This window comes from Ceratotherium simum, chromosome 7 (genome assembly GCF_057802395.1).
Source record: "Ceratotherium simum simum isolate JZ-2026a chromosome 7, ASM5780239v1, whole genome shotgun sequence".
NCBI lineage: Eukaryota > Metazoa > Chordata > Mammalia > Perissodactyla > Rhinocerotidae > Ceratotherium > Ceratotherium simum.
The window spans coordinates 29,092,494-29,106,849 of record NC_141906.1 but is presented as its reverse complement, the minus strand read 5'-3'; the positions used below and the strand labels follow the sequence as shown (position 1 = coordinate 29,106,849).

General features: G+C 44.9%; 1 protein-coding gene and 1 long non-coding RNA gene across 3 annotated transcripts in view; one reads left to right on the top strand and one right to left on the bottom strand.

Annotated features, from left to right (window-relative positions):
- The first annotated feature begins 268 nt into the window (after nt 1-268).
- The window catches only part of LOC147916625 (uncharacterized), a 70,667-nt gene continuing 56,579 nt past the window's right edge, over nt 269-14,356 (top strand). For both annotated transcript variants that reach the window (XR_015552689.1, XR_015552688.1), the window contains exon 1: nt 269-571. This is a non-coding gene — a long non-coding RNA (uncharacterized LOC147916625). The remainder of the gene's footprint in view (nt 572-14,356) is intronic.
- On the bottom strand, nt 1,445-5,423 carry FOLR2 (folate receptor beta). The gene is made up of 4 exons (XM_014790287.2): nt 5,168-5,423; nt 2,322-2,510; nt 2,085-2,220; nt 1,445-1,935 (listed from the first exon to the last, which is right to left on the bottom strand). Exons 1-4 carry the CDS (start codon nt 5,315-5,317, stop codon nt 1,649-1,651), a joined length of 762 nt encoding a protein of 253 aa, XP_014645773.2. The 5' UTR covers nt 5,318-5,423; the 3' UTR covers nt 1,445-1,648.

Sequence of the window (14,356 nt, the reverse complement as noted above, 5' to 3'; positions counted from 1 at the left end):
TCAACAAACTTGAGCCTTTGTGGGCGGGACGCCGAGCCCGGAGCTCCCTAGATCGGGTACGCTCGGACACCCCGGTCCCCCTCCCCTCCGGCCAAGAGCTGCCGGAAAAGGGGCGGGGCCCATAGGAGGGTCCAGCCCGCCCCTTCCCAAAAAAAGACCTAGCCGGTGGCGGCGTCTCCTGGGAGTCCGCTTCCTGCCCAGCCCCTCCGCCCCCTGGCTCCTTAAAGGCGCAGGCCTCCAGCCTGGCTCCCACTGTTGCCAACTGCTGGGCTGCTGTCGGAGGATCCCCTTTAACCTGGGAGAGAACTTTCACTTTGCTGAATCGAACCTGTGTCTGGGTCAGTCCTGGCGAGCTGCTTCCTCTATTTCAAATATGCATTGACTTAACCCAGCTGAAGCAAAGCCTGGGACGTGAAGGGGGCTCTGTGGGGCCTTCCAGACTAGATAAATATAATGACTGAGACCCTCCCACACAACCAACAGTGTCTCCAGGCCTCTCCGGTAACCTGATAACTCATCCTCCAATCTGTGCCCGACTACCCCCATCAGTCACCTCCTGGTATGAGGAAAGGTGAGTGTGGCATGAGCGGGCACCGTGGTGGGGAGTCTTCACGCCTGGGTTCTAGTCCTAGCAAGATCCCCCACCCGCCTGGTGTTCTCTCAGGAATGTGGAGACAAAGACTTCCCCAGAGGAAGAGCGGAAGTGGGGAAGCGGGAGACCCAGAGATCAACTCAGACCTGGTTCCTGGGGCTGTGCAGAGACAGAACAACCTTCCAGGATAGGCATATCTACCAACCCAGGAGAGGACAAAGGTGCCAGAGTCTTGAGAGGCCAGGCTCCTGCCCCTAGGAAGCCCCTGAGAGTTCCCACCCCTCTTCCAGCCACATCTCCAGGACACAGCAGGGCTGAACCAGTTCAAGGCACTTGAGTATTTCTTCTCCCGGAACCTCCCGGACTGCCCTCCTCAATTGGCTCTCTTCCTCTTCTGAGGGTCCCAAGCCCCAACTCTGCCCCTTCCATCCACATCGTGTGTGAAGTTTTTTCACCCCCACTGGGAATTCAGAGCCTCTCCTGGACTCCCATCCCCAGCTTCCCCATTGCAGAGCCGAGCACAGAGCCAGGCAGACAGGTAGAAATAATGAAGCCCTAGACCTGGCTCATCCGGGGCTACGAGAGCAGCAGAATCCCTATCCTGGATTATTATGTGCAGGCACTGGGCTCACACGCTTTCTAGGCAACAGTTCATTTATATTTCACAACCCTGAGGGAAGGATGTATTATTGTCCCCATTTGATTGAGGAGGAAACTAAGGTTTAGAGCAGTCAAGCAACTTGCACTTTCACATAGTGAGTACAGAGCTGGCATTCAAACCTAGGTCTCATTTCTCTAGTCTAAAGAAATTCAAAAGCTATGGAATCTGTTCTCTACCCACCCACAAACTCACAACCAAAATAATTCATCAGACACGGATGTGTTGGTCTATTTATTAGAACTGGCTGTCAGAGAAACCCCAAACCCCACGATGGAGCAGGAACTAGATGACAGAGGGATGGGTAATGGATGAAGGCATGCTTAGGAGCTGAGCTGAGCCCAGCCTGGTCATCAAAGCTGGGGACGGGCCGAGGGGATGTCTGGGGAGGGCTGGACTCAGCCAAGGAGCTGGAGGTGCAGCATCAGGGCCAGGCTGAGTAGGAGAGGCCCAGTCCCATGGGGCACGGCCCCGGCAGTCATGGCCTCAGCATAGAACCTCGCCACTTCCTCGTTGGGGTTGCCCTGGGCCGGGTCGAACCACATCTGGATGCAGCGGCCGCTCCCTCGGCTGTACGTGCTGACCTTGTAGGAGTGACTCCAGAGCTCCTCACACAGGGCTGCGGGCGTGGGGAAGTAGGACTCAAACGGGCGGCAGGTGGCCTCCGCTGGACACTTGTTAGACCCTGCAGGGGGAGAGACGGTGGGCACAGACATTCAACCCCTGGGCCCAAAGCTCATCTCTGGCCACTCCCAGAAATCCCCACCCAACCCCAAATCCTCAAACCCCCCTTTTCCAAACCCCACCTCCATCTCCCCACCCCCAGGCCCTCACCTGAGGTCCAGTCCCAGCCCTTGTGCCAGTTGCTCTTGCAGGTGTGGGAGGTGCGGCAGTCTTCCCACCAGCGCTGACAGTCGTCCTTGCACAGGGGCACGTTCAGGAAACGCTCTTTGCGCCAGCTCTGGTTCACCTAGCGGGGAGGTGGGGAGGGAGGGCTCCTCTCAGCCAGGGATGTTGGCAGCCACAGCCTTGAATGAGCCTGCTGGGCTGGGGTGAGGGAGACGCCCGTACCTGCTGGATCCAGGGCCCCAGGTTGGGGGAGCACTCATAGAGGCAGGTGTCCTGGATGAAGTGGCGCTTGCAGGCGGGCTCCATCTTGCCGCAGTGGTCCCAGGTAAAGTTATACAGCAGCGAGGTGTCCTTGTGCAGCTCCCGGCTGGTGCTGACCGAGCAGCAGGCATTCTTCTTCCAGGGACTGCACTGGGTGGGGAGACACAGGACCGAGTCCTTCCTCCACCACCACCTTCTGCCACCTCCAGCCTCCCCCCATTTGGTTCTTGCTCTCCTGCCCCAGGTAGGTTGTCCTAGGAACACTTGCTGTGAGGACCCCTCTGTCCTTGGCCTCCAGGAACTCCCATCCTGGGAGAGATTCAGTTATAACTGGGTGATCAGGGGTTGTAGGAGCCTGGGAGAAACCCTGTCTTGGGGGGACAATAGCCATCATTTATAGAGCCCTTAACACTTTATAAAAAGTTCTGGGCCAGCCCCATGGCTTAGCGGTTAAGTGCTTGCGCTCCGCTACTGGCGGCCCGGGTTCGGATCCCGGGCGCGCACCGACGCACCGCTTCTCCTGCCATGCTGAGGCCGCATCCCACATACAGCAACTAGAAGGATGAGCAACTATGACATACAACTATCTACTGGGGCTTTGGGGGAAAAAAAAGGAGGAGGATTGGCAATAGATGTTAGCTCAGAGCCGGTCTTCCTCAGCAAAAAGAGGAGGATTAGCATGGATGTTAGCTCAGGGCTGATCTTCCTCACAAAATAAATAAACAAATAAATAAAAGAAAAATAAAAAAAATAAAAAGTTATTTATTTATTCATTAAAAAAATAATAATTATTATTATTTTGCTGAGGAAGATTTGCCCTGCACTAACATCTGTTGCCAATCTTCCTTTTTTTTTTTTTTTTTTTTTTGCTTGAGGAAGATTAGCCCTGAGCTGACGTCTGTGCCGGTCTTCCTCTATTTTGCACGTGGGATGGCGCCACAGCATAGCTGGTGAGTGATGCAGGTCCGCACCCACGATCCAGACCCATGAATCTGGGCCACCAAAGCGGAGTACGTGGAACTTGAACTGCTCAGCCACCAGGCCAGCCCAAAAAAATAATTATTGAGTGCCTATTCTATGCCAGTCACTGTTCTAGATGCTGAGACTATGGCAGAGAACAAAACAGATAGAAACATGTGTTTGTGAAACTTACATTCTGATCAGGAGAGACAGACAGTAAGAAACTCAAAGAGAAAAAATATTGTATGTCAGGATATGATCAACTACATGGAGAAAATTACAGCCAGGAATGGGAATGTGGAATATGGGACAATGGTAGACATTTTAAATAGGGTAGTTGTGAAAAGACTCACTGGAAAGTGACATTTTGAGCAAAGGAGGAAAAGAAACGAGCTGTGCAGTAATGTATGTTGAATAACTTTGTTCTCGGCAGGTATTAAGATCTGTGTCCCCAGTGGCTAGGCCAGTGCCAGACACGTAGCAGGCCCACAAAAATATTTGCTGAAAAAAGTTAATGAAAGACCTACTTATGATTTCCTAAATCTAAAGCGGACTCCATCTTACCTATAGACACGCTAAATTTTAGCAAGTTTTTAATATGGACCAGATTTTCCAGGACTGCAAATACCGTGAAAAGGAAAGCTGTACTACGTTTTGTTTTACTGGAGTTATTCACTATTTTATAAAATTCTATCACCCATGGCAACACTGCTTATAGTATCTTATAGCATTTCAGTTGCCAGTCGAACACACCTGTCTCCATCATCATTTGTGGCTGCCCCATTTGTAGTGATTTTGTGAATAAAAGCAAACATGTACTATTTCATAATGACTACTCATGTGGTCATACCCAAGCATTGACATGTTGAAATATATATTATTTTATTATAAATTACTTTCTTTTTGCTTCTCCTTTGTATTACATATAGAGAGTTATGTTGATATTTTTTAAATTAAATGTGCATACAGGTTCCATTAGCTTTGAATTTCATTCCAGGATAGAAAAGAGAGTCTGAACAATATTTGTCATAAAAAGAAGACATGGAGGGCCGGCCCCGTGGCTTAGCGGTTAAGTGCGTGCGTTCCGCTACTGGCAGCCTGGGTTCGGATCCCAGGCGTGCACCGATGCACTGCTTGTCTGGCCACTGAGGCAGTGTCCCACATACAGCAACTAGAAGGATGTGCAACTATGACATACAACTATCTACTGGGGCTTTGGGAAGAAAAAGGAAAAAAAAAAAAAAGTGGAGACATGGGGTCTAATAGGGTTGCAACCAGCCGGCGTACATTTTTACAGAATGTGTGAATGGACAGCTCCCACGCCCTGTATCGTGGTCATAAGGGCCTTGTTCTCCACCACCCTTGGCCCTCCATGGGACCTCACAGAGTAGGAAGAGCCATCCTCCCCCAGAGTCTCTCACCCTCTGAACCCCTGGGGATGCCCATCCAGTCCTACCCTTTCCCCACCACAAGGGCTGGTCTGTCCTATTCCTCTGGTGTGTGCATGTGCTTCTCTGGGCCTCAGTTTCCTCGTTTGTGTCATGTGGGGGAGAATATCATCTACCTACATCAAAGGACCACTGGGAATATGAAACCATGTACAGAAAACACACGACACCTAGTAGCTGCTCAATAAATGATTACTCCATGTTATCGCTGACATGGTATCCTTTGCTGAGGAGGCCACATCTAAAATCACCTCCACCACTCCCCCCACTCACCTTCATCTCCCACAGCAATAAGGATATGGGGATATCTGACCCCTCATCCCTTCCCCCACCACCCTGACTTCCTCTTCCCTGTCAGAACCAGCCCCCTCCCCAACTGGAGCCACACTCCAGCCATACCTGGTCATGCAGCTTGTCCTCAGGGCCCGGCTTTGTCTTGTGGTGCTTGGCGTCCATGCAGACGTTGAGCAGGTCTGTCCTGGCCCTGGCACCGCACATGGGGGCTATCCAGGCCAGAAGCAGCAGAAGTGGTGTCAATTTCCAGGCCATGTCTTTCTGTCCCTGCAGAGGGAGCTGTGGTTATGGAGACCAAGGCCTGAGGAAAGAAAGCCCCATGCAGGGTGGCCCCTTCACCCTCTGCCTCAGTCTCCCCATCTCCACAGTAAAGGATGGGATCAGACCCTGTTCCTTCAGTCTGGGGTCCTGAGGTTGGCAAAGGGGGCTCCCTCACCCCAGGCTTGGAGGGCTCAGAAGAGGATCTGGGGTCAGTCGGTAGATGGGCCCTGGGGGAGTCTTCCCAAGTTGGAGGAGATGCCTTGTGCCCTCACCTTTTCTCTGGACTTTACTTAAGAAAAGTAATTAAATAGTTCAGATCCATGCCCTGCTCCCCTCTGAAAAGGGCCAGAGATACACAGCTCCCTCATCCTTGTCCAGCAAGTGCTCTGCCGGTACATCCTGGATCCCCTGGGTTCCCGTGCCAGTTTAGAAACCCTGTTAGCCTGGGGAAGGCAGTGACCCGGCTCTGCTGAGTTCTCCAGATCAGCATGAGGATCAAGTGACATAACACACAGGATGGTTTTTGGTTAAATGATACAGAAACGGAAAAAGTGGTGATTTTTAACAGCTTTACGTCCTTAGACTTTTTCCTTCTCTGTTCTCTGAAAGCCATTTCCTGCCTCCACCCCGTCGTGACACTGGGCTCCTCAGCTCTCTGGGCTAATGTCCCAGATCCTCCCTTACCCCTCAAAAAATGCAGGGACCCTTGGACCTGAGGGACTACATAAAAGTCCTCCATGTTGGAGCAGCCACTAGACAAGTACTTAGAGTCTGGGAGTCACTGCCAAAAGTGACGGCCCCCTTCTCTGTTCATGACTGCCCCTCACCCTCCACCCCCGCTCGTTAAAGATCTGTTGCTTTGGGCTCTGTGACTGAAGTGCCTAAGAGTTGATAACGGAGACCCCTTCCCTCCCTCACCATCCCCACATGCAGTTAATCACCAAGCCCTGGCAAGGGTCCCTGCAAAAACCTTTCTGGAATTCACTTCCCTTGGCTCTGTTTAAGGTCAGGTCTTTCCTCCTTCAATTTCTTCCCCTTCACGTCACCTTCCCCACGGGAGCAGGAACGAGAGTGATCTTTTTGAAGAAAGATAGGCCCCTCCCCTACGCACAAACCCACCAAGTCTCCCCAGTGCCCCTGTCACCCCTCCTTCCTTAGGGCGTCTTGCCTGAGCCTCCTTTGCTGCTGGGAGCACACACAGCTGCATCTGGACTGGCCTGGCCTCTCTTCAGGCTGGCAACGGCTCCAGGCCCCTGGACTGTGCTCAGCAGTCTCTGACCTCAGCACAGGATAGACTGTAAGAGGTCTGGTAAGCACAGAACGTAATTTCCCCACTCAGTTCTCCTCCTGTTCTTCCTTCTCTTCCAAACCCCACCCTCTTCAAGGCTCCATTGGTCTGTCAATTTATTCAGCTCCTGTTTTCGTTCATCTCTTTGTTAGTTTACTCATTCCAGGATCCACACATTCAACATTCATCAAAATCTAGAGAATCGCTCATCTCTAAGGGGGAGCTGAATTTTTGAGATACCCCAAGTGGTTGTTAGGATAAAGTTCACTTGAGGGACACGAGGCTTGGTGGGGAAGAACCCAGGCTTTAGCAACCGGATGATAGCTCCGTTCCTCATACAACCTTGGGAAATATCACTGAAGCTTGCTGAGCTTCAGTTTGCTCACCAGAAAATTGTTGAGAATTATGTATGGAAAAGCCTGGTACATACTGATAGGCTTAAATGACAGCTGTCGGGTTAATTTATGAGCAGCCACCTGGACACAGGTAGAAGTTGAGGTACAAAAGTCAAAGATCACAGAGAAAAATTGTCTCAAATATGATAAATGATAATATCTCACCATCTAGCATTTCTGTCAACATAGTTAAGCAGCTTTTGATAGCCGTTTAAAAAATTGTGGTAAAATACACACTGTATAAAAATTTACTGTCTTAACCATTTTTTTTTAATAATTTTATTTATTTATTTTTTCCCCCAAAGCCCCAGTAGATAGTTGTATGTCATAGCTGCACATCCTTCTAGTTGTTGTATGTGGGACACAGCCTCAGCATGGCCGGAGAAGTGGTGTGTTGGTGCGCACCCGGGATCCGAACCTGGGCCACCAGTAGCGGAGCGAGCGTACTTAACCGCTAAGCCACGGGGCCAGCCCAGTCTTAACCATTTTTAAGTGTACAGTTCAGTAATGTTAAGCACATTCATGTTGTTGTGCAACCAATCTCCAGAACTTTTTTGTCCTATAAAACTGAAACTCTATTCCCATTAGGGAACAATACCCCATTTCCTCCTCCCCTCAGACCCTGGCAACCACCATTCAACTTTCTGTCTCTATGAATTTGACTACTCTAGGTACCACATATAAGTGGGATCATACAGTATTTGTCTTTTTGTGACTGGCTTATTTCACTTAGTGTAATGTCCTCAAGGTTCACCAATGTTTCTGAATTTCATTCCTTTTTTTTATCTGAGTAATATTCCATTGTGTGTATATACCACATTTTATTTATCCATTCATCCATCAATGGACACTTGGGTTGCTTCTACCTCTCGGCTATTGTGAAGAATGCTGCTATGAACACGGGTGTATAAATATCTCTTCGGGACCCTGCTTTCAATTCTTTGGGATATATACCCAGAAGTGGAAAACCTAGCTACAATCTTGGTACAACGTTGAATGGATGATGAGCATGGATGTACTTGTCTTATTCCTGGTATTAGGAGGAAAGCCTTTTAGCATTGAATGTGATGTTAGCTGTGGGTTTTTCATAGATGCGTTTTATCAGGTTGGGGAAATTCCCTTCTATTCTTAGTTTGTTTAGTGTTTTGTTTTATTTTGTTTTGTTTTGATCATGAAAGGATTTGGGGTTTTGTCAAATGATGTTTCTGTGTCAATTGAGATCATTATATGGGTTTTGTCTTTTGTTCTAGTAATATGGTGTATTAAATCAATTTATTTTTGGATGTTAAATCAACTTGCATTCTTGGGATTAATCCTACTTGGTGATGGTGTATAATCCTCTCTATATGTTGCTGGATTCAGTTTGCTAGTATTTTGTTGAGGAGATTTGTATCTTTATTCATAAGGGATACTGGCCTGTAGTTTTCTTTTCTTTGTCTGATGTCTTTGTCTTTGTCCAATTTTGTGTCAGGGTAATACTGGTCTCATAAAATGAGTTGGGAAGTCTTCCCTCCTCTTCTTTTTTGAAAGAGTTTGTGAAGGATTGGTATTAATTAGTCTTTAAACATTTTGTAGAATGCACCACTGAGGCCATCTGGGCTTGAACTTTTCTTTGTGGGAAGTTTTAAAATTACTAATTCAATCTCTTTACTTGTTATAGATATATTTAGATTTTTTACTTCTTCTTGTGTCATCTTTGGTAGTTTGTATCTTTCTAGGAATTGCCTATTTTGTTTATGTTATCTAATTTATTGGCATATGATTGTTCATAGTATTCTCTTACACTACTTTTTATTTCTGTAAGGATGATAGTGACGTCTCCTCTTTTATTCCCAATTTTAGTAACTTGATTCTTCTCTCTTTTTTTCTTGATCAATCTAGCTAAAGGTTTATCAGTTTGTTGATATTCTCAAAGAACCAACTTTTGGTTTTGTTGATTTTCTCTATTGTTTTTCTATCCTCTATTCCATTTATTTTTGCTTTGATCTTTATTATCTCCTTCTTTCTGCTAGCTTTAGGTTTATTTTGCTCTTTTTCTCTTTTTTTAAGGTAGTAAGTTATATTATTGATTTAAAACCTTTATTCTTTTTTAATATAGGCTTATTTTACAGCTCTAAATTTACAGCTCTAAATTTCCCTCTAAGCACTGCTTTAGCTGCATCCCATAAGTTTTGATACTTTGCATTTTCATTTCATTTATCTTAAAGTATTTTCTAATATCTCTTGTGATTTATTCTTTGACTCATTGATTATTTAGGAGTATGTGTTTAATTTACACATATTTGTGAATTTCCTAAATCTTTCTCTTATTGATTTCCAATTTCATTCCATTGTGATTGGAGAACATACTTTATATTATCTCAGTTACTTTATTTATTTATTTATATTTTTGTGAGGAAGATCGGCCCTGAGCTAACATCTGCCAATCCTCCTCTTTTTATTGCTGAGGAAGACTGGCCCTGGGCTAACATCCACGCCCATCTTCCTCTACTTTGTGTGGGATGTCACCACAGCATGGCTCTACAAGCAGTGCATCGGTGTGTGCCCAGGATCCGAACCGGCGAACCCCGGGCCGCCGCAGCGGAGCGCGCATACTTAACCGCTTGCACCACCAGGCCGGCCCCTATTTCAATTACTTTAAATGTATTGGTGTCTTTTTTATGGCCTAACATGATGATCCATATGCACTTCAGAAGAATGTATATTTTTCTGTTGTTTGTTGGCATGTTCTATAGGTATCTGCTAGGTCTAGCTGGTTTATAGTGTTGTACAAGTCTTCTGTTTGCCTGTTGATCTTCTGCCTAGTTATTCTATTCATTATTGGTAGAGGGTATTGAAATCTCCAACCGTTATTGTTAAGTTGTGTATTTCTCTCTTCAATTCGGTCAGTTTTTACTTTGTGTATTTTGAGACTTTGTTATTTGGTGCATTTATGTTTGTAATTGTTATGTATTCTTTTTTTTTTTTTTTTTTGAGGAAGATCAGCCCTGAGCTAACATCCATACCAATCCTCCTCTTTTTGCTGAGGAAGATTGGCCCTGGGATAACACCTGTGCCAATCTTCTCTACTTTATATGGGACACCACCACAGCATGGCCTGACGAGCGGTGGGTCAGTGCACGCCCGGGATCAAGCCCAGGCCGCCAGCAGCAGAGCGCGAGCACTTAACTGCTACGCCACGGGGCGGGCCCTGTTATGTATTCCTGATGGATCGATCCTTTATCAATGTTACAATAAGCATTGTATCACTGGTTTATAAAATTATATAATTATTTGTTTTATATACGTCTTTTGTCTTTTTTGTTCCTCTATTTCTCCATTACTACCTTCTTTTGTGTTTAATAGATATTTTCAAGTGTACTATTTTAATTCCTCTGTTGTTTCTTTGAGTTTTTTCTTAGTAGTTGCTCTGGGATTACAATTAACATCATCATTTATAACAATCTAGTTCAGATTAATACCAACTAAATTTCAATAGTGTTCAAAACTTTGCTCCAATATAGCTTCATTTCCTCCCCTACTCCTTTGTACTATTACTGTCATACAAATTACATCTTTATACCTTATAAGCATATCAACACAGTTTTATAATTATTACTTTATGCAGCTGTCTTTCTCCATTAGCTAGGATAAGAAAAGAGTTACAACATAAATACATTTATACCATATTTTACAATGTGGTAACTTTTTTCTTTCTTTTTTTTTTTTTTGTGAGGAAGATCAGCCCTGAGCTAACATCCATTGCCAATCCTCCTCTTTTTGCCGAGGAAGATTGGCCCTGGGCAAACATCCGTGCCCATCTTCCTCTACTTTATATGGGATGCCGCCACAGCATGGCTTGACAAGGGGTGCATCAGTGCACACCCAGGATCCAAACCTACGAACCCCAGCCCACCGCAGCAGAGCACGTGCATTTAACCGCTGCGCCACCAGGCCAGCCCCACAATGTGGTAACTTTTATTGGTGCTTTTTGTTTCTTCATGTGGATTCAAGTTATTGTCTGGTGTTCTTTCATTTCAGCCTGAAGGACAAGCTTTAGTATTTCTTGTAAGGAAAGTCTTCTAGTGACAAATTCTGTCAATTTTGGTTTATTTGAGTATGTTTTTAGGTCTCCATCATTTTTTTTTTATAGATTTTATTTATTTATTTTTTCCCCCCAAAGCCCCAGTAGATAGTTGTATGTCATAGCTGCACATCCTTCTAGTTGCTGTATGTGGGACATGGCCTCAGCATGGCCGGAGAAGCAGTGCATCGGTGCGTGCCCAGGATCTGAACCCGGGCCGCACCCGGGCCGCCAGCAGCGGAGCGCGCGCACTTAACCACTAAGCTACGGGGCCGGCCCCAAGGTCTCCATCATTTTTGAAGGATGGTTTTTCTTGCTATAAAATTCTTGGCTGACAGTCTTTCCTTTCAGCACTTTGAATACGGTTGTCCCCCCTTATCCACAGTTTCTCTTTCTGTGGTTTCACTTACCTGCAGTCAACTGCAGTCTGAAAGTATTAAACGAAAAATTCCAGAAATAAACAGTTCGTAAGTGTTGAAGTGTGAGCTGTTCTGAGTAGTGTGATGAAATCTCAAACTGTCCCACTCTGCCCTGCCCAGGATGTGAATCATCTCTTTGTCCAGTGTATCCAGACTATGTGTGCTACCCTCCCGTTAGCCCGTTAGTTAGGAAAAAACATAGTATATATAGGTTTCAGTACTATCTGTGGTTTCAGGCATCCACTGGGGGTCTTGGAACATATCCCCCGTGAATAAGGGAGACTACTGTATGCCATCCCCTTGCTTCCTGGCCTTCATAGTTTCTTATGAGACATTAACAGTTAATCTTATTGAGGATCCCTTATAAATGAGTCATTTTTGTGTTGCTGCTTTCAAGATTCTCTCTTTGTCTTTCAATAGTTTGACTCTGATCTATTTAAGTGTGAATTTCTTTGAGTTTATCTTACTTGGACATCACTGAGGTTCTTAGATGCGTAGATTAATGTTTTTTTATGAAATTTGAGAGGTGTTGGCCATGATTTCTCCAAATATTACTTATGCCTTTACTCTCTCTGCTCCTTCTAGGACTCCCATTGTGCATATTTTGGTATGCTTGATGGTATTGCCACAGGTCCCTGAGACTCTGTTCATTTTTCTTCATTCTTTTTGTGTTTAAAAATGGACAATTTCTATTTTTTTTTTTTTTTTTTTAAAGATTTTTATTTATTCATTTTTTTCCCCCCAAAGCCCCAGCAGATAGTTGTATGTCATAGGTTCACATCCTTCTAGTTGCTGTACGTGGGACTCGGCCTCGCGCTGGACGGAGAAGTGGTGCCTTGGGGCGCGCCCGGGATCCGAACCCGGGCCGCCAGCATCAGAGCGCACGCACTTAACCGCTAAGCCACGGAGCCGGCCCAAAGATTTTATTTATTTTATTTTTTTCCCCCCAAAGCCCCAGTGGATAGTTGTATGTCGTAGCTGCACATCCTTCTAGTTGCTGTATGCGGGACTCGGCCTCAGGATGAACGGAGAAGTGGTGCCTCGATGCGCACCCGGGATCCGAACCCGGGCCACCAGCATCGCAGCGTGCGCACTTAACCACCAAGCCACAGGGCCGGCCCAACAATTTCTATTTTCTATCTTCAAGTTTGTAGATTCTTTCTTCTGCCACTTCAAATCTGCTGCTGAGCACTTCTAGTAAATTTTTTTTATTCAGACTTTATTCTTTTAGAGTGGCTTAAGGTTCACAATAAAATTGAGGGGAAGGTACAGAGATTTTCCATATACTCCCTACCCCTCCACACATACACAGCTTCCTCCATTATAACATCCCCACTAGAATGGTACAACTGTTAACAATTGATGAACCTGCATTGATGCATCTTAATCACCTGAAGTCTATAGTTTACATTAGGGTTCACTCTTGGTGTTGCACATTCTTTGAGTTTGGACAAATGTATAATGGCATATACGCCTATCATACAGAGTATTTTCACTGCTCTAAAAATACTCTATGATCTACCATCTCTCCTTCCTCCTAACCCCTAGCCACCACTGATCTTTGTAATGTCACCATAGTTTTTGCCTTTTCTAGAAGGTCATGTAGTTGGAATCATACAGTATGTAGCCTTTTCATGTTGGCTTCTTTCACTTAGTAATCACATTTAAGGTTCCTCCATGTCTTTTCATGGCTTAGCATTTCATTTCCTTTCAGTGCTGAATAATATTCCACTGTCTGGATATATCAGTTTATTTATCCATTCACTTACTGAAGGACATTTTGGTTGCTTCCAAGGTTCAGCAATTATGAATAAAGCTTCTGTAAACATCCATATGCAGATTTTGGTGTGAACATGTTTTCAACACATTTGGGTAAATATTAATGAGCGTGATTGCTGGATTATATGGTAAGAGTATGTTTAGTTTTGTAAGAAACTGCTAAACTGTCTTCCAAAATGGCTGTACCATTTTGCATTCCCACCAGCAATAAATGAAAGTTCCTGTTGCTCCACATCCTCACCAGCATTTGGTGTTGTCAGTGTTCCAGATTCTGGCCATTCTAATGGTGTGTAGTGATGTCTCGTTATTGTTTTAATTTGCATTTCCCTGACGACATATGATGTGGAGCATCTTTTCATATGCTTATTTGCCATCTGTATATCTTCTTTGGTGAGGTGTCTGTTAATTAAGGTATTTGGCCCATTTTTAAATCAGGTTGTTTGTTTTCTTATTGTTGAGTTTTAAGAGTTCTTTGCATATTTTGGATAGCAGTCCTTTATCACATATGTGTTTTGCACATACTTTCTCCAGGTCTGTGGCTTATCTTTTCATTCACTTGACAATATCTTTCACAGAGCAGAAATTTTTAATTTTAATTAAGTCCAGCTTATCAATTTTTTCTTTCATGGATCATGCCTTTGGTTTTGTATCTTTAAAGTCATCACCAAACCCAAGGTCACCTAAATTTTGTCTTATGTTATCTTCTAGGAGGTTTATAGTTTTACATCTGTGATCCGTTTAGGTCTGTGATTCATTTTAAGTTACTTTTTGTGAAGGGTATAAGGTCTGTGTCTAGATTCATCCTTTTGCATGTGGATGTCCACTTGTTCCAGCAACATTTGTTGAAAAGACTATCTTTGCTCCGTTGTATTGCCTTTGCTTTAGATCAGTTTAAGTATATTTACATGGATCTATTTGCAGGCTCTCTATTCTGTCCCATTGATCTATTCATCTATTCTTTGGCCAATACCACATTGTCTTGATTCCTGTAGCTTTATATTAAGTCTTGAAGTCAGATAGTGTCAGTCTTCCAACTTTGTTCTTCTCAATATTGTGTTGGCTATTCTGTGTCTTTTATCTCTCTATATA